The sequence below is a fragment of the Salvia hispanica genome, chromosome 4, assembly GCF_029641045.1.
Source record: "Salvia hispanica isolate PSC_SH4W2 chromosome 4, Shi_PSC_v1, whole genome shotgun sequence".
NCBI lineage: Eukaryota > Viridiplantae > Streptophyta > Magnoliopsida > Lamiales > Lamiaceae > Salvia > Salvia hispanica.
This window is the reverse complement of record NC_142695.1, coordinates 58,134,217-58,153,249: the sequence shown is the minus strand read 5'-3', so window position 1 is coordinate 58,153,249 and position 19,033 is coordinate 58,134,217. Positions and strand designations below refer to the sequence as shown.

The window sequence follows — 19,033 nt, the reverse complement described above, 5'->3', positions numbered from 1 at the left end:
AAAATAGAAATGCACTATTTTTATGGGGTTAGATCAAAATAGGAAGATATTATTTTTATAGGAATGAGAAAATACTTTTTAATAAAATAAAAAAATGGGTCATGTTAAAATGTGTATACTATCGAATCCATAATATGTTGTATTATAAATATCAACACAGTCAGTGATATGAGAATCTCAATACAGGTGCCCAAAAATATCAATACAGTTTTATTGATATTGTACATGCATTATGTTGAAATCGTTTGAGGTAATTATTGATATAAATATGTTTATCAACCTGTACGAAAATTAAAATAATAATTAAATTTCACTATCCGATCATCATCAGAACACATGCAATTGAGATCTTGTTAGAATTCATAAGAAATTACCTTTAATTTGATATATTTCTTTCTAAAAAAACAATTTAAATAGAAAGAATTATGTAAATTTAAATTTTAAGATAATTTTGATGAAAAAGAAAGTGATAAGTTTAACTACCATATATACGAATTGACATTAATAACCTTAAAGTTTATTTAATAATTATTAATTTTAAAATATAATTTATTTAACATAAACGACAAGATCTCATAGTCTATTAACTAATCTTTAGTCTTGCTAATACTTAGCAATTGATTACATCTAAAAAATATATTATTTATATATAAAAAAACCTGAGACATACAATTTCGTAACTTAACACAGGTGTAGAATGGAGTTCTATAATCGCAACAAGTATTCAAATTTACTTAAATATAGCAATATATTTGTATTTTATTGAAGACACTTAATATTTTCTATAAATAATTGAAGATATAAATTCAGTAAGGTGGCTGATAAATGATTTCACATGCATTTCTGACTTTTTCAATCATAATATAATAATGAATCACACTCATAATTAAGTATCAGAAAAGCAGAAATAGGAAAATAAACAGAAAAAAGGGAAAAAAAAAAGGAACTTTACTCCAAGATCAGTGCTACTTTCATCATGAAAAATAATCTCACTTTTTATTTATTTATTTTGGTGTGCCTATTAACATTAACTTTTATTTATTTATTTTGGTGTGCCTATTAACATTAACTTTTATTTATTTATAATATATTGGTAAATAAGTTAAAAGATTATATTAATAAAAAAAATAACAAACCAAGTTTTGATTTTTATAAATTTATAAAATTAAAAAAATAAGTAACACTTATTAGTGGTGTTCAGTTTCCTAGATAAAATTGTAACAGCCCAGGTCACCGCCTGCGTGATATTGTCCGCTTTGGACCATGTCAAGTGCATGCCATCCTCACGGTTTTAAAACGCGTCACACAAGGGAAAGGTATCCCAGCCCATTTATAGAGCTGTTCGTTCTCCTCTCCGTCCGATATGGGATTTGCCTAAGGTAAGTTCATGCCGTGTGCATGACAACTCAGCGTCGCTGAGGTTTGCCCCACCACCGAACCGGCACCGGCTCTGATACCAAATGTAACAGACCAGGTCGCCGCCTGCGTGATATTGTCCGGTTTGGACCATTTCTCGATTTATGTGTGTCATCCTTGCGCAGGGGCCATGCTAATCTTCTCTATATTGTTCCAATTTTATCGGATGTTGTTACAAAAATAGTACTAAAATAATAGGATTGAGTTGGAAGACTACTTTAGTTGGAAGATGTTGTCTATAACTAATCATCATATGATTATCCATCTAAAATTAAGTTGTCGTATTCAATCTTATGAACCAAATATATTATATATTTAATCTCGAGATACAGTCTTACTAAACGAACAATCCTTTTAGTATATTATAATCAAACTAAATATATAAAAACAGAAAAAATAAATTTAAACGTGCATCAACCAAAGACGATTTTTATATAAAAGTGCTCAAGTAAGATATGTATGGTGTAATTCTCTTAGTCTTTATATAAACAAGTGTATATATTTGTTTGAATAATTCTCTCTTGAATACTTCTAGAGAATTAAAAGTATTTGGGAGGACCTCAAAGTCAAGTCTAGAACTTAAATTTGAAATAGACCCATGAATATGACGTCGGTGGTTGGGAATTTCTCATCTAACACAACTCATTAATACATTATACTCCCTCCATCCGGCATTAGGAGTCCCGGTTGAATTGGATGCAAGTTTTAAGAAATGTTTGAGTGTGTAATAATTAGAGTGTGTGATAATGAAATGTGGGATCCATTTACATTATTATTTGGTTTATTCTTTGGATGTGTTTTTACTTTTGTTTTTTGATTTTATATTTTATAATATTTTTATTTTACTTTATATGAAAATGTCTAACTAGGACTCCTAATGTTGAACGGATGAAAATGGTCAATCGGACTCCTAATGCCCGAAGGAGGGAATAATAATTAACACAATAGTAATTGTAGTTGAAAAGTCTTCCTAGTATCAATGGGGTGTGATCCAAGCATAAACTCATAGGAGTATATATGGATGATTTATTAAAGCGTCATAACTATTAGGCTGATTTGTGAAATCCCATTCAAGAGTTGGGCCGAGTATATAGATGTAAATGGGCCCAGCTACCTTCTTTATTTTCTCAGCTCATATTCATTTCTCTAGTGTGAGGTCTTGAGAAAAAGATTTAAATTTGCAGCTCTGTAAATGATTGTAACATTTGCTTTCCTCTTTTTTCTTTTTTCATTTTATTTTGCAATTGCATATGATGTACTCGTATCGTATATTATACACGGATGAGATCATTGACTAAAATTGAAACGTTGTAATTCAATATTTTGTTTTCAAATCTTATATATGTGACTGATAAAAACTTAACTAAATTTAATGAATTTTAAATATTTTCATTTTTAAAAACTATAGATTAGTACCTGATTGTTTACAAGTTTGAATCATACATCGAATCTTCCTTTTATATGTTCTATGCATCAAAGGAGTTCTTTCCTAGCATGAGGCGGAGAGTGTTACAATCAAATTAATTAAATTTAGGAGTTGTAACATATGGATTGGCATGCATATTTCGAAATCTTGTTTATTTTTTATGTGGAAAATATTAGAAACTCTATGTACTCTATAATTATATACTCCTATTTACAGAGAATATAGTGCATATGGTTAGCATTTTAATTCCTACTACGCAAACAAAGTGCTCAAATTAAAGTACAAACACACAAACACAAAATGCACTCCAAAATAAGGTTTACAAACCAAAGAAAATAAAACTGAAACAAGGTGAAAGTATATTAGTACAACTCACAGAAAAAGAGATTAAAAAAAACAACCAATAACATTAAAGATCACTAGCCATGAGCTTTGTTCACCTTGATTGAACACCAAAGTGCGTAGTTTCACCGCTGAAAAAAATGGGGATGTTATGAATCCAATAATCAAATCATGATTGTAAATTTGTAATATTTTGAATGTAATGTAAATATAAAAAATTTGAGTAAATTTTATGCTATTTAAGAAAATTAACCTAAAAAGGAGTACATATTAAAGAACATGAAGTGTAGTTGATATTACCTGCACAGATTTGGATACAAACAATCTCCACCAGCATCGGATAAGTTGAAGAATGCAATTCGCCATGATTTCTTCAATATGAATGAGCCAATAACTCCCCAAAATCCAAAGATAAAACCAAAACCCATTGATATGCCAACTTCTTGCATAAATGAGAAGTTGTTGCCATCTTTCTCATTCATGTTTTCCCTTGGATTATTGGTGGATGGCTTCAAGTTATCTCTGGGGCACATTGGCATAGGATTGCCGCATAGCCCATCATTCCCTGCATAAGACGATGCATTGAAGCTCTGAAGTTGAGTACTCGTTGGAATTTTTCCTGACAAATTGTTGTTCGACAAATCAAGAACACCAAGAGTGTGTATTTCTGCCAAACTTGTAGGTATCTTGCCAGAGAGTTGGTTATGAGATAGATCGAGAGAATCTAGCATCTCCATTTTACCAATATCTGGAATTATATATCCTGTCAAACTATTTCTTGATAGATTCAAGGATATTAATCCCCTCATAGTCGAAAATGATTTGGGAATGATTCCGGTCAATCTATTACTTGAAAAATCAATGAGTTTGAGACTCCAGAGATTTTTCGTGTATTCCCATTCCTTGCCTTTCCACTGAAATGATGAATGTCCATAATCCTTATTTGCATCGATAGCGTACAATTCCCCGAAAAAAATTAAATTAGGATCTGTATCTGCGGTTTCTGTACTAGACAAGACAGTAAAATTGCTGAAGCAATCAGGTATTTTCGAAGACAGATTATTTATCGACATATCCAGAACTTGAATATTAGTAAAATTGCATATCTCGGGAGGAATACTGCCATGCAATTTATTCCCTCGAAGGTTTAAAATTTGCATATCGCGCAGTTTGCCAATCCAAGTGGGGATCTCTCCTGTTAACTTGTTCCCTCCCACATCAATCAATCTCAAATTTGGGCAAAGTCCCAAATTGTAAGGCAACTCACCAGATAAATTATTTGTTAAAGTTTGTCTAGCCTACAAACTTTGACTATTTTGTCAAAATTTTTATCCCACATCGGAGGGGGTTAAAAGCTTTGGGGGAGAGTTGCCTATAAAAGGAACTCTCCTGCCCCATTTGTAACCATCCTTAAACATTTGTTTCTCTTTTCCATTTAATATAATCGGGCTCTGCTGAGGGTGCTCGGAGACATAGGCAATTTGGCCGAACTCCGTTATCAAAGTTTCGGGTGTGTTCTTTCTTTATTATTTATTTAGTTCCGCATTTATTTCTTGGTTTGTTTTTCTGCTGTGATATTGTATTCAATATTATTTGCGGGTTTGTAGTAGTGTTTTGTACACCGACTGATAAATTCTGTTTGGAGTCTGGTAATTAAGAGAGGACAGTGTCCCCACCAGTCTTTCCAGAGAATTTATTTGGGGAAGTAATTTTATCGAGGTAGACCCCATTGGGTTAACTCTAAAATTACTGAATCGGTTCATTTCACTATTTGAGAGAAAATTTGCCCGGTTTTCTCAACAAGTGGTATCAGAGCCAAGGTTCGTCCTTGGTTCTATTTGTTTGTAATATTGAATACATTATTTTGAGTCTGTAATGGCGGGTAATGATCAAGAAGTCAAGGCTAGTTCGTCATCATGGTCGAGGCTTCCACTGTCAAATATGAAATTGACGGTGGAGATATTTGACGGTACTGGCCATTTTGGTATGTGGCAGGGGGAGGTTCTAGACTCTCTTTTCCAGCAGGGTCTTGACATTGCCATTGAAGAAAAGAAACCAGAAGATATAGATGATAAAGATTGGAGTACCATAAATCGGTTAGCTTGTGGAACAATTCGGTCGTGTCTGTCCAGGGAGCAGAAGTATGCTGTCAAGAATGAGACTTCTGCACATAGATTGTGGAAGACATTGGAGGACAAATTTCTGAAGAAGAGTGGTTAGAATAAGCTCCTTATGAAGAAAAGGTTGTTCCGATTTGAATACCGGTCAGGTACCACTATGAATGAACACATTACTTTGTTTAATCAGTTAGTAGCAGACCTGCTAAACTTAGATGTGAAATTTGAGGATGAGGATCTGGCATTGATGTTGTTGTCGTCTCTTCCTGATGAATTTGAACATCTGGAGACCACATTGCTCCATGGTAAAGAGAATGTGTCTTTAGATACTGTATGTTCTGCTTTGTATAGTCATGAATTGCGAAAGGCAGATAAAATGAAAGGCAAAGCAGTTACAGATGAAGCATTAGTAGCAAGGGGTCGTCAACAAGGCCGATCAAAGGAGAGAAGAGGAAGGTCCAAATCGAAAAGACGAGCTGCCAAAGATGAGTGTGCTTTCTGTTATGAGAAAGGACATTGGAAGAAAGACTGCCCAAAGTTGAAGAAGAAAGAAAAGGCTTCGCAGGATGCAAATATTGCTGAATGCAAATATGATGCGGAGTCGGATTGTTATTTGACGGTTTCACCTACAACATCGCATCTAGACGAGTGGATATTGGATTCAGGTTGTACCTATCATATGTGTCCCATCAGGGAGTGGTTCTTTGATTTCGAAGAACTCAATGGCGGACTTGTTTACATGGGAAATGACAGTCCATGTAAGACGGTCGGGATAGGCTCAATCAAGCTGCAAAATCAGGATGGATCCACCAGAATTTTGAAGGATGTACGGTATGTGCCCCAGTTGAAGAAGAATCTCATCTCATTGGGGGCCTTAGAATCTAAAGGCCTAGTTGTGATGATGCGGGATGGAATTCTTAAAGCAACTTCAGGAGCATTGGTGATGTTGAAAGGCGTGAGGAAGAACAATTTGTATTACTACCAAGGTAGTACAGTTGTTGGGACAGTAGCAACTGCAACTTCGAGTAACAAGAAGGATGCAGAGGCGACGAAGCTTTGGCATTTGCGATTGGGACATGCTGGTGAGAGATCATTGCAAATTCTCGCCAAGCAAGGATTGCTGAAAGGTACGAAGTCTTGCAAATTAGAGTTTTGCGAGCATTGTGTTATGGGAAAACAACGAAGAGTGAAATTTGGCACTGCAATCCATAATACAAAGGGAATTCTGGATTATGTGCACTCAGATGTGTGGGGACCTGCCAAGACTCCGTCACTTGGAGGTAGACACTATTTTGTCACTTTTGTTGATGATTTTTCCAGAAGAGTTTGGGTGTACACTATGAAGAGCAAAGATGAAGTCCTTGGGATTTTTCTAAAATGGAAAGCTCAAGTTGAAAATCAGATGGGGAGGAAGATCAAGGTTCTCCGATCAGATAACGGTGGAGAATACAAGAGTGATCCTTTCCAAGATGTATGCCAGGAGTGTGGCATAGTTCGGCACTTCACAGTGAGAAATACACCACAACAGAATGGAGTGTCAGAGCGTATGAATCGAACACTAGTGGAGAAAGTTCGTTGTATGCTGTCTAATGCTGGGCTAGACAGGAAATTTTGGGCTGAGGCCCTCACATACGCTCAACACATTGTCAATCGTTTGCCATGTTCTGCCATTGATGGCAAGACTCCTTTAGAGGTATGGTCCGGTAAACCTGCAGCTGATTATGATTCTTTGCGTATTTTTGGTTCTGTTGCATATTATCATGTCACTGAATCAAAATTGGATCCACGTGCAAAGAAGGCTTTGTTTATGGGTTTCAGTGCTGGTGTTAAAGGATATCGGTTATGGTGTTTGGAGTCTAAGAAGACGATTGTAAGTAGGGATGTTACCTTTGATGAATCTTCCATGTTGAATAAGGTAAATCCAAATAGTAGTGATACTTCGCAGCAGGTGGAGTATACACCCAAGCAGGTGGAGTTCAAAGATGCAGTTTTGATCCCGACTACGAACACCACAAATGACTCTCCTACGGAAGAAGAAGAGTCAGATGATGAAGAGGTTCCACCCCAAGAACCTTCGCAGCAATCAGAGCCAATTGCAGTCAGGCGAACGAGGCGGGAAAATAAGAGACCTGCTCGTTTTGCGGATATGGTAGCATATGCACTTCCAATTGTTGATGATGTTCCAAGTATCTTTTCGAAAGCTGTTGAAAGTTCAGAAAGCGATGGTTGGAAAGGTGCTTTGGAAGAAGAGATGCAATCTCTTCAGAAGAACAAGACGTGGAAGCTGATGCCGTTGCCGAAAGGCAAGAAGGCAATTGGATGCAAATGGGTTTTTGCAAAGAAAGAGGGATTTCCTCACAAAGATGATGTTCGCTACAAAGCAAGATTGGTAGCTAAAGGCTACGCCCAGAAGGAGGGAATTGATTACAATGAGGTATTTTCACCTGTTGTTAAACATTCCTCCATTAGAATTTTGTTGGCTTTGGTAGCACAGTTGAATTTGGAGCTAGCTCAACTTGATGTGAAGACCGCGTTTTTACACGGTGATTTGAAGGAGGAAATCTATATGACCCAACCAGAGGGATTCAAGGTTGCTGGTAAAGAAAATTGGGTTTGCAAGTTGAACAAATCGTTGTACGGATTGAAGCAGTCTTCAAGACAATGGATAAATTTATGAAGGATCAGATGTACACAAGGAGCAAATACGATCACTGTGTGTATTTGCGCAGACTTCAAGATGGGTCCTACATCTACCTACTCTTATACGTTGATGATATGCTAATAGCATCAAAGAGCCAAGTTGAAATTGACAGATTGAAGGCTCAGTTGAGTAAGGAGTTCGAGATGAAGGATTTGGGGGAAGCCAAGAAGATTCTCGGCATGGAGATTACAAGGGATAGAGAGGGGGGCAAGCTTTGGCTGACACAGAAGCAGTATTTGACCAAAGTACTTCAGCGTTTTGGTATAAACGATGATTCCAAACCTGTAAGTACCCCACTTGCTCCTCATTTGAAACTTAGTTCTCAGTTATCTCCAAATACAGATGATGAGCGAGAATATATGGCGAAAGTTCCCTATGCTAACGCAGTTGGAAGCTTGATGTATGCAATGGTGTGTACAAGACCCGACATTTCACAGGCCGTTGGTATTGTGAGCAGATACATGCATGATCCAGGCAAGGGTCATTGGCAAGCTGTGAAATGGATTCTGCGGTATATCAAAGATACTGTAGATATTGGTTTGTTGTTTGAGCAGGATAAATCACTTGGTCATTTTGTAGTCGGATATTGTGATTCCGACTATGCTGGTGATTTGGATAAGCGAAGATCTACTACTGGCTATTTGTTCACTTTAGCAAGTGCGCCAGTTAGTTGGAAGTCTACCTTGCAGTCAACGGTAGCTTTGTCTACGACAGAGGCAGAGTATATGGCTATTACTGAAGCTGTAAATGAGGCAATTTGGCTTCATGGGTTGCTGAAAGAATTGGGTGTTGGTCAGAAACAACTTGAAGTATATTCTGACAGCCAGAGTGCTATTAATTTAGCAAAGAATCAGGTTTTTCATGCAAGGACGAAGCATATTGATGTTCGCTATCATTTTGTGCGGGAAATTCTCGAAGAAGAGGAAATTGTCATTAGAAAGGTTCCGACTTTGGAGAATCCTGCAGATATGTTGACCAAGGTGGTGACGAGAGCCAAGTTTGAACATTGTTTGGACTTGGTTCATATTCTGCGAATTGGAGTTGGCGCTTGACAGCGCCAATATAAAAAGCACCGCGAGTCATTGTTTGGGTGGAGAAGATTTGGTTGTTCGGTGGGATTTGAAATTTTGCCAAGGTGGAGATTTGTTAAAGTTTGTCTAGCCTACAAACTTTGACTATTTTGTCAAAATTTTTATCCCACATCGGAGGGAGTTAAAAGCTTTGGGGGAGAGTTGCCTGTAAAAGGAACTCTCCTGCCCCATTTGTAACCATCCTCAAACATTTGTTTCTCTTCTCCATTTAATATAATCGGGCTCTGCTGAGGGTGCTCGGAGACGTAGGCAATTTGGCCGAACTCCGTTATCAAAGTTTCGGGTGTGTTCTTTCTTTATTATTTATTTTGTTCCGCATTTATTTCTTGGTTTGCTTTTCTGCTGTGATATTGTATTCAATATTATTTGCGGGTTTGTAGTAGTGTTTTGTACATCGACTGATAAATTCTATTTTGGAGTCTGGTAATTAAGAGAGGACAGTGTCCCCACCAGTCTTTCCAGAAAATTTATTTGGGGAAGTAATTTTATCGAGGTAGACCCCATTGGGTTAACTCTAAAATTACTGAATCGGTTCATTTCACTATTTGAGAGAAAATTTGCCCGGTTTTCTCAACATTATTATCATGCATTTGTAGTAAATAGAGGTCTAAAGCACCCAAAGAGCGAGGAATTTCACCCGAAAAATTATTGTTAGCCAAACTGAGAAGCATCAATTTGGGTATTTTCTCCCAACAGTTGGGAACCTCCCCGCTCAACTTATTATTGGAGGGGCGAAGGTATTCAAGACCATCATGGTGAGTTTGGCAAATGGATGAAATTGAACCAGAGAACATATTTCCATTCAAGTGAATATGAAAAACATCGACAGGAAATAATGGTATAGGACCTGAGAATTGATTGTAACTATGATCCATATACTCGATGGAGGAGGATGAGAGATTTGGAATTGTACCACTTATTTGATTGTCGGGCAAATCTAAGCGAAACAATGAAGAAAACACACTCCACAACCATCTCGGGGCTTCATCTTTTATATTGGTACCGCTGAGATCAAGGTGTGACAAATTCATCTGAGTTCGAATCCACTTTGGAAAATATGGGCCCACATTGCACCTGGCTAAACGTATGTAATCCAACTGAAAAGGAGGATTCCAATGAGGGGCAATATCCAACGTCAACAATGAATTGAAGCTTAAGTCTAGCATCTTTAACTTATCAAGCTTGAGGAAGTGGGTTTCAGAAACTAAACCTTCCAAAGAATTGTGAGAAAGAACTAGATGTTGAAGCTTGGAGAGTTGGCCAATATTTTCAGGAATGGAGCCTGTAAGGTTATTTTTGCAAATTTTCAGATGTATCAATGAAGGAAATGCTCTTAGGTCGGGCATCGATTCGAGCTGATTATAAGACAATTCTAGTGCTTCAAGTGATTCGAATACGGAACCATGGCTAAAAGCAGATATGGAATTCAAAGAGTTGAACGAAAGATCAAGTGAGAGTAGCTTGGTAAGGTTTCCTAACAAAGGAGGGAGGGTCCCAAAATCATTCACAGCAAGGTCAAGTGAGAGTAGATTGATAAGGTTCCCTAACTGAGGAGGAATGGTCCCGGAAAAGTTAGACCTTCTAAGATACAAGGTTTGTAATTGTTTCATGGAACCAATGAATTTTGGAATCGGAATGCCTCCAAAATCATTCCCACTAAGGTCAAGATAATTTAAATGATACAACTCAAGCAATGAAGAACGAACCTCGCCTTGCAATCCACAAAAATCACAATTGAGTGTGATTACATGGCCAGTGGTGTTGCTGCATTCAACACCGTGCCATTTGCAGCATTCGTTGCTCCGCCACGATGAGAGAATACCATTTTTGTCGATAAGGCCGTTCTTGAAGCTTAGAAGAGCTTCTCTCTCACTCTCAATGCATCTCACTTTTGCGTAGTTTCCCGAAACAAACGCGCAGAAAAGAAGAAAAAGAAGAAATTTGGTTGCTATTCTTTTATCAGAAATCATATTTTCGAAATCATACACTCTTTACTGATGTATGTAAGTGAAGAGCATTGGATACTCCAACGCATTAAATAGGTGTAGATAAAATTGATACAATTTCTAAAATTCTTTGTAGATAATTCATGATTGGACAGCTTAGCGTAGCGTATGAATTGCGTTGTGATCCGTTGCTAACTTTTCTTAAATTGCTAACTTGATAATTCATCAACGTAGTGTATTAAAAATATCACCACAACGATATTGAAATGTCATAAACTTAAGTTGATATTTTAATATATTGTGTTGATATTAATATTTAAATGTCTAACCCAGTAGTTTATTAAAATGTCAACAAAAATATGTGTTGACATTTTAATGTAATCATGTTGACATTTTTAATACATTACGCTGAAGTTGATGACTTAGCAAGTTAACAATTTAAAAAAAGTTAGCATTAAAACGCACTCCTAGTGATGATTATATGCATAGATATATTTCTCATGCAATCATATGTTATGATGGCTCCTCTCTTAACAAAGAATCTCATGTCAACGTCTCACACAACACACGATTCCGGCGCCTCAGAGGTGAGGTCGGCGGCTAGAAATCGAAGGCTGGCGCGGATCTTTCCGTCGGCAGCGAAAAAGGATTTAGAGTGTATTGCACAAGTAATGAGGGCAAAATATATCTTCATTAATTGAGTGACGGAATTAATGAATGCCCTATTTATAATAACTAGGACCCTAGGGATAGTTCGACCTAATCCTATACATCAGGAAAGAACCAACAAAGAAAACCTGACGGAGCTTATAAATCGCTCAAATTAAATAAATTCGTTACATCATGAAATTGCAAAAAATTAAATAAACTTGACTCAAAATAAAATAGAAAACTAATAAAAAGACAGCAGCACTCTTCCTATTTGGCGACGTAGTCGTGGAGCCTATCTGGTGGCTTCAGCTACGTCATATTTATTATAAATTTAGTATACTAATTTTGTGTATTTATAAAAATTAATTTTGGATTTAATTAATTTAAGCAATCATGCAACTTGTTATTGATAACAAGACACTATTAGTTAGGCCTAGTGGTAAAGTGCTTAATGTTCTCGGGTTCAGTTCATATCCACCGTGACACAAACCTTAAATTTATGTTCTTTTAACATAAAAAATCACAATTAGTAAAAACGATTATCCACTAAACCCAAACTATTCAGGAATTTGAGTCATCCTGTTTGAGTGGATGGCCCAGCTAAATTGTAGCACTAATTCGGTGCTTGAATATTGTTTAAATTTGATTTAAATACTGTTTTTAATCAAATCATTATCTCAGTCTATAAGAATCACAAAGAAATAGTAATTCAAAAAAAATTTAAATATTCAATAAGACTACTAATTTATTATTATTCCCTTTATTAAAATTTATAAAAGTATACTTCTATATCAATCATTCAATCATGACTGCGTAGCTTTATTTTTTTTGGTTTGATCACAGGTGTTCCGAATCCACCTTCGGCGGAATCGGATTAATCCTGCTCGATGGACTTGCAGATTAAGGCCGAAAGTCTCCTAGCAATTGGTGAGGTTTGAACCCTTTATTGAATAAGAAAACAAATAGTTGAAGGCAAGAAGCACCAAATAATAATATAGAGTATAATTTTTAAAAATATTATACGTATAAGAATATTAATATGTCATAGTTCCCTTTATTAAAATTATAAAAGTATAACAAAAGGTGGGAATCGTATCGAGTACCAGAGCTTTGTGGGGTTAACGCATATTAATATAAATTCATATACTCATTAGTTTGAATGATAACAATACCTACTATTTATAATAGAATTACCCTAGACTTACTTACAAGAAAATAATATATGGAAGATATGATGGATTAATAATAGACTAAATAATAAGATGTGGTAGATATGCTTGTTGATTTGTGCTCGTATCAGTAAATCAAATTATTTTTGTATAATGTAAATAGAAGTAAGACTAATTTTTATGGAAAGGATTAAAATAGAAAAGGAATATATTTTGTGGATAGAATGAGTATAATTTAATGGACAAAATCTACCAAAATGAAAGTATCATAGTCCAATAACGTATTGGGCTGATTTATTAAAGCAACCAATGGGTTTGTTACACTCAAATTAATTAAATTTAGTAGTGGTAGCATATGGATTGGCATGGATATTTCAAAATGTTGTTTATTTATTTATCAGAAACTCTATATTAAACTTATACTATACTAAACACTAATTATAGCGCATATGCATACAAAGTGCTAAAATTGTAAAAACACAAACATTCATTTATAGAAGAAATCAAATACACACCAAAATAAAGTTAACAAACCAAAGGAAAAATAATTGAAATAAGGTGAAATAAGATTGACACAATTCACACAAAAAGAGATGATAAAAACAACAAAAATACTACATTAACTTGGAAAGATCACCGGTCCTGAGCTTCGTTCACTTTAACTAAACACCAATGCGCGCAGTTTCAACTTTCACCGCTGAAAAAAATGGGGATGTTATGAATTCAAGGATCAAATCTCGATTGTAATATTGTAAAAGTAATGTGAAACGTTGAGTAAAATTTACGTTTCTAGCGAAAATTAACAGAAAAGCGAAAACTGTATTTAATGGATAGAAATCTAGTTGATATTACCTGCATTTCATCTTCATCTCCATTTGGATACGAACACAGCAATCCTGACATAGAACCAATCTCCAGCGACATCGAACCAATTGAAGAATGCAATTCGCCATGATTTCTTCAGTATGAATGAACCAATAACTCCCCAAAATCCAAAGATAAAACCAAAGCCCATTGATATCCCAACTTCTTGCATAAAGGAGAAGTTGTTGCCATCTTTCTCATTCATGTTTTCCCATGGATTATTGGTGGGGCAGTTTGGCAGAGGGTTGCCACATAGTCCATCATTATCAGCATAAAACGATGCATTGAAGCCCTGCAGTTGAGTACCCGTTGGGATTTTTCCGGACAAATTGTTGTTCGACAGATCAAGAAAACCAAGAGTGTGTATTTCTGCCAAACTTGTAGGTATCTTGCCTAAGAGTTGGTTATGAGATAGATCAAGAGAATCTAGCATCTCCATTTTACCAATATCTGGAATGATATGCCCGGTCAAACTATTTCTCGACAAATTCAAGGATATCAATCCTCTCATAGTGGAAAATGATTTGGGAATGTTTCCGGTCAATCTATTGCTCGAAAAATCAATGAGTTTGAGAAACCTGATATTTTCCCAATACTCACGTTCCTTACCTTTCCAATGTAATGATGAATATCCAAAGCGCTCAATATGAGGTGCAAGATTATTGCGCTGGAATTGAATAGATATTCGTGGAAAAGAACGATATAAAAATTGACGGACATCCATTGGCACCTCCTTGCTCAACAAGACAGTAAATTTGTTGAAGCAATCAGGTATTATCCAAGATAGATTGTTTATAGACAAATCCAGAACTTGAATATTAGTAAGATTGCATATCTCGGAAGGAATACTTCCATGCAATTTATTTCCACGAAGGTTTAGAAAGAACAATTCATACAGCTGGCCAATCCAAATTGGGATCTCTCCTGTCAACTTGTTTCCTTCAACATCAATGAAACCCAAACTTTGGGAAAGTCTCAAACTATTAGGCAATTCACCACATAAATTATTACCATGCATTCGTAGTGTCCTAAGAACTGTTAAACCGCCCAAAGAGAAAGGAATTTCACCCGAAAAGTTATTGTTAGCCAAATTAAGGATCTCCAAGTTGGGCATATTCTCCCAGCAGTTGGGAACCTCCCCTTCCAACTGATTATGTGAGAGGTCAAGATAGTTAAGGTTCTTTTGGTGAGTTTTGCAAATAGATGAAATTGAACTAGAGAACATATTTCCACTCAATAAAACAACAGAAGCATTGACAGGAAATGGTGGTATATGACCCGAGAATTGATTGTAACTAAGATCCATAAACCCAATGGACATGGATGAGATATTTGGAATCGTACCACTTATTTGATTCTCGTAAAGATATAAGGAATCTAATGAAGAAGACATATTCCACAACCATATTGGGGCTTCAACTGTTATATTGGCACCACTGAGATCAAGGTAAGACAAATTCATCTGAGTTTGAATCCATTTTGGAAATTGGCCCACATTGCACCTGGCTAAATTTATATAATTCAACTGAAAAGGAGGACTCCAATCAGGGGCGTTATCCAACCTCAATAGCGGATTGAAGGATAAGTCAAGTGTATATAACTTGTTAAGCTTTATGAAATGGGATTCAGAGATTAAACCTTCCAACGAATTATAAGAAAGATCTAGAATTTGAAGCTCGGAGAGTTGGCCAATACTTGGAGGAACTAAACCTTCCAAAGAATTATGTGAAAGATCTAGAAATTGAAGCTCGGAGAGTTGGCCAATACTTACAGGAACGGAGCCTGTAAAGTTATTTTTTGAAAGGTCTAGTTCTATCAATGAAGGAAACGCTCTCAGGCTTGGCATTAAACCAGTGAATTGATTCTCAGACAAGTGCAATGTTTCGAGTGATCCAAATACGGAACCAAACATAAAAGGAGATATGGAACTCAAAGAATTATGCGAGAGATCGAGTGTGCGTAGGTTGGTAAGGTTCCCAAACTGAGGAGGAATACTCTTAGAAAAGTTACACCCATTAAGATACAAGATTTGTAATTGTTTCATGGAGCCAATGAATTCTGGGATAGGAATGCCTCCGAAATCATTCCTTCTGAGGTCAAGTGTGCGTAGGTTGGTAAGGTTCCCTAACTGAGGAGGAATGCTTCCAGAAAAGTTACAAGTTCTAAGAGACAAGTGTTGTAATTGTTTCATGGAGCCAATGAATTCCGGGATAGGAATGCCTCCGAAATCATTCCAACTGAGGTCAAGTGTGCGTAGGTTGGTAAGGTTTCCTAACTGAGGAGGAATGCTTCCAAAAAAGTTACAACCGCTAAGAGACAAGTGTTGTAAATGTTTCATGGAACCAATGAATTCCGGTATAGGAATGCCTCCAACAAAGATCCCAAGGAAAAGAGAGTTTAAATGATGCAACTCAAGCAATGAAGAACGAACCTCACAACCTTGCAATCCACCATCATATTCCATATAAATCTGGAGGGTGATAACATGGCCAGTGGTGTTCCTACACTCCACACCGTGCCATTTGCAGCATTCGTTGCCTCGCCATGACGAGAAAAAACCATCCCCATAATCAATGAGGCCATTCTTGAATGTTAGAAGAGCTTCCCTCTCACTCTCTATGCATCTCACTTTTGCATATCCTGAAACAAGCAAACAGGAAAGAACAACAAAAACAAATTTGATCGCTATTCTTTTTTTAGAAATCATACTTTCTTTGGTGATGGATGGAAATGAAATGTGTTTGTGGGATAATCCATTGTATCAACTCCAACGCTTTAAATAGAGGCGTAAACATTAAATTTGGACATAATGCATGATTAGACAGTGTAATAGAGGCGTAAGAATTGGGTTCGAAATCAACGAAAAAGACAGATAGTAAAACAATTAGAAAAAATGATCACTGATCACCAAAGACTGGAGTCAACTCTCACGAATTAAAAGTCTTTCTTTTTTTTTTGCAATGTAAGGATAAATGCATAAATATATCGGGGGTTCTTTTGTAGTCGACACTGTTTTTCACGATAATCATCATATGTATTATTTATACTCCCTTCGTTCCATAATAGTGGAGTCATTTTTTTCATTTTGGTACGTTCCATAGTAGTGGAGTAATACAACATATTTCTTTTCACTTATTTTTTCTTCTCTTTTACTTTATTCTCTCTACTTTTTCCCCTCTCCTATTTTATTTTATCTTTTATTTAATATATTACAAACTTTTTTTTTTAGTCATCATGCCGAAAAGAAATGCTTCCATTAGTATCAAACGGAAGGAGTAGTTTCTATTGGAAATGCTAATACTCCGTACTTTATTCTTTGATAATATAATTATCCAATATGAAAGTGGAATCTCAGGAAACAGACTTTAAAAGGAAAAGTAAACTACTTTTGAGAGAGTGGAGTAAATACAAAATAGAGTATAAGATTATATATATGTGGTATATATTCGAAAAACATACTATAAAAAGAATATCTACTCCCTCCGTATCTAAAAAGTATAAATATTTAATTCAACACGAGTTTTAATGTATAATTAGTAAAATAATAGTAGATAAAGAGATAAATGGTAGTTTAAATTATGCTAGTGAAGAATGAGCTCCATATTATTATTAATATAGTGTAATGATATATAAGTTGTTAATAAAATATAATATTACGAGTAATGTGTTGTTTAACTATTTTAATACGGAGTATTAAATTTCCTAGATAACCGGCCTCTACATTAACGATATCGATTCTATAAATTGCATATATATATCTAATTTCAAAATTTGGCCCTACAAAGCACTACGCAAATAGTATATGTCTGTGTTGCAATCACTATCTGAGAGGGGGAATATTATTGCTATTGAAACGACAAATATGTAAATTACAACCTAGAAAACATTAGCAAATAGAGTTATTAAGCTCCTCTGAAATTAACAATATGAAATGAACGCTTGCCACGATTTGATCCATTTTATTTGAAATGAAAAAAATTAATTTTTGGTAGGAAATTAAAGATATTTAGAGAAAATCACTAAAAAGCGAAAGGAATAAGCTGAAGCTTGCAGTTAATTTACGATTCTTAAGGGGTTGTTTCCTGAAGTGCATCGAACGAACCATTTGTTTTACTGCTCCTTCCATTTTCTCATAGTTGAGCAATTTTTTTTTTTTATTTTGAAAAATTTCTCATAGTCAATCATTTTAAGAGTAACACTTTTTGTCATTCTTACTTTCTCTTTCTTATTTTATTTCCTCTACTTTATTCACTTTATCTTTTTCCTTTTCTTACTTTTTACTCTCACTCTCGATGCATCTCACTTCCGCGTCTCCTGAAACAAACACACAAAAAGAACAAGAAGAACAAATTTGATTGCTATTCTTTTTTCAGAAATCATACTCTCCTTACTCTTGTATCGAAGTGAATTGTGTTTTTAGGATGCTCCATTGTATATTAAGAGTAACAATTTAAATAGGAAAAATCTCTTAATTAAAATCCAACATACCTCGATGATTTGACAGTCAACTTGAAAAACAAAACAAGAAAGTGAAACTTGACTAAGTTATAATCACAAATCATATAAAAATAATTTTTTAAGATATAATTCATGATAAGATATAGTGTAACGTAAAAAGAGGTCCGAGCTTTTATATTACGAAAAACAATTTCAACATACAAACAAATCTGAAGCGTAAGAACATGCGTTTGAATTCAGTGATAAGAAAAGACACATACTAAATTATAATCATTACAAATATGTACATTATAAATTGAAACATAACTCGTGATTATGTACAAAGATATTCTTCCATCAATTTAATGTGGAAATTTAACTGTACAGGCATGAAGATTGTACAATATGATTTTTATATCAATGAAATGAAGAATTGAACGAACCATATTCATCATTTTGGTCGAAGCGAAAAAATATAAAATAAGTAACTACTTATTGTTATATTCTTTGTTAAAATAATTCTATAAAATAAATATTTTGAAATTTTAACTCATTTATTTATATCTGACTCTTTTCTATTTACCAAAATTTTCTCAATCTTAAAATTATACTATCAAAGACGAAATAATTCATGATAACATAGCGTAGAAATTGGGTTGGTGTTTTAAAAGATTGAAATAATTTTCCAACATAGAGTAGTGATACAGGACAACTATTACTTTAATGCATAACTATACACTAGAACACGGAGTTCACTGTGATTGCGTTTTGGTCACTATAAATTTGTTTTAGTTCATTATAAAGGCATTTAAGTTCGTAACATAGATTTGAAAACACGGATTGAACGGAAATGTCATTATAGTGAAGGGTTTA

The 19,033-nt window shown here is 35.1% G+C and overlaps 3 protein-coding genes and 1 non-coding gene across 4 annotated transcripts; all 4 read right to left on the bottom strand.

Moving 5' to 3' along the window:
- Positions 1-1,495: 1,495 nt before the first annotated feature.
- LOC148929710 (U6 spliceosomal RNA) lies at positions 1,496-1,603 on the bottom strand. Its single transcript, XR_016129841.1, has one exon. It is a non-coding gene; the product is annotated as a U6 spliceosomal RNA (small nuclear RNA).
- Positions 1,604-3,480: 1,877 nt separating this feature from the next.
- Positions 3,481-3,921, bottom strand: LOC148929709 (receptor-like protein EIX2). Its single transcript, XM_089056998.1, has one exon. The coding sequence runs from the start codon at positions 3,919-3,921 to the stop codon at positions 3,481-3,483; it is 441 nt and encodes a 146-aa protein (XP_088913124.1).
- A 5,705-nt stretch (positions 3,922-9,626) lies between these two features.
- On the bottom strand, positions 9,627-11,063 carry LOC148929708 (receptor-like protein EIX2). Its single transcript, XM_089056997.1, has one exon. The coding sequence runs from the start codon at positions 11,061-11,063 to the stop codon at positions 9,627-9,629; it is 1,437 nt and encodes a 478-aa protein (XP_088913123.1).
- Positions 11,064-13,323: 2,260 nt separating this feature from the next.
- On the bottom strand, positions 13,324-16,454 carry LOC148929707 (receptor-like protein EIX1). The gene is made up of 2 exons (XM_089057355.1): positions 13,712-16,454; positions 13,324-13,556 (listed from the first exon to the last, which is right to left on the bottom strand). Exon 1 carries the CDS (start codon positions 16,428-16,430, stop codon positions 13,725-13,727), a length of 2,706 nt encoding a protein of 901 aa, XP_088913481.1. The 5' UTR covers positions 16,431-16,454; the 3' UTR covers positions 13,324-13,556; positions 13,712-13,724.
- Between the last annotated feature and the right edge of the window lie 2,579 nt (positions 16,455-19,033).

What these genes read in the sequence shown, in the direction of transcription:
- LOC148929708 (XM_089056997.1), bottom strand. Translation starts at nt 11,063, where the DNA reads ATGATTTCTGATAAAAGAATAGCAACCAAATTTCTTCTTTTTCTTCTT.
- LOC148929707 (XM_089057355.1), bottom strand. Translation starts at nt 16,430, where the DNA reads ATGATTTCTAAAAAAAGAATAGCGATCAAATTTGTTTTTGTTGTTCTT.
- LOC148929709 (XM_089056998.1), bottom strand. Translation starts at nt 3,921, where the DNA reads ATGGAGATGCTAGATTCTCTCGATCTATCTCATAACCAACTCTCTGGC.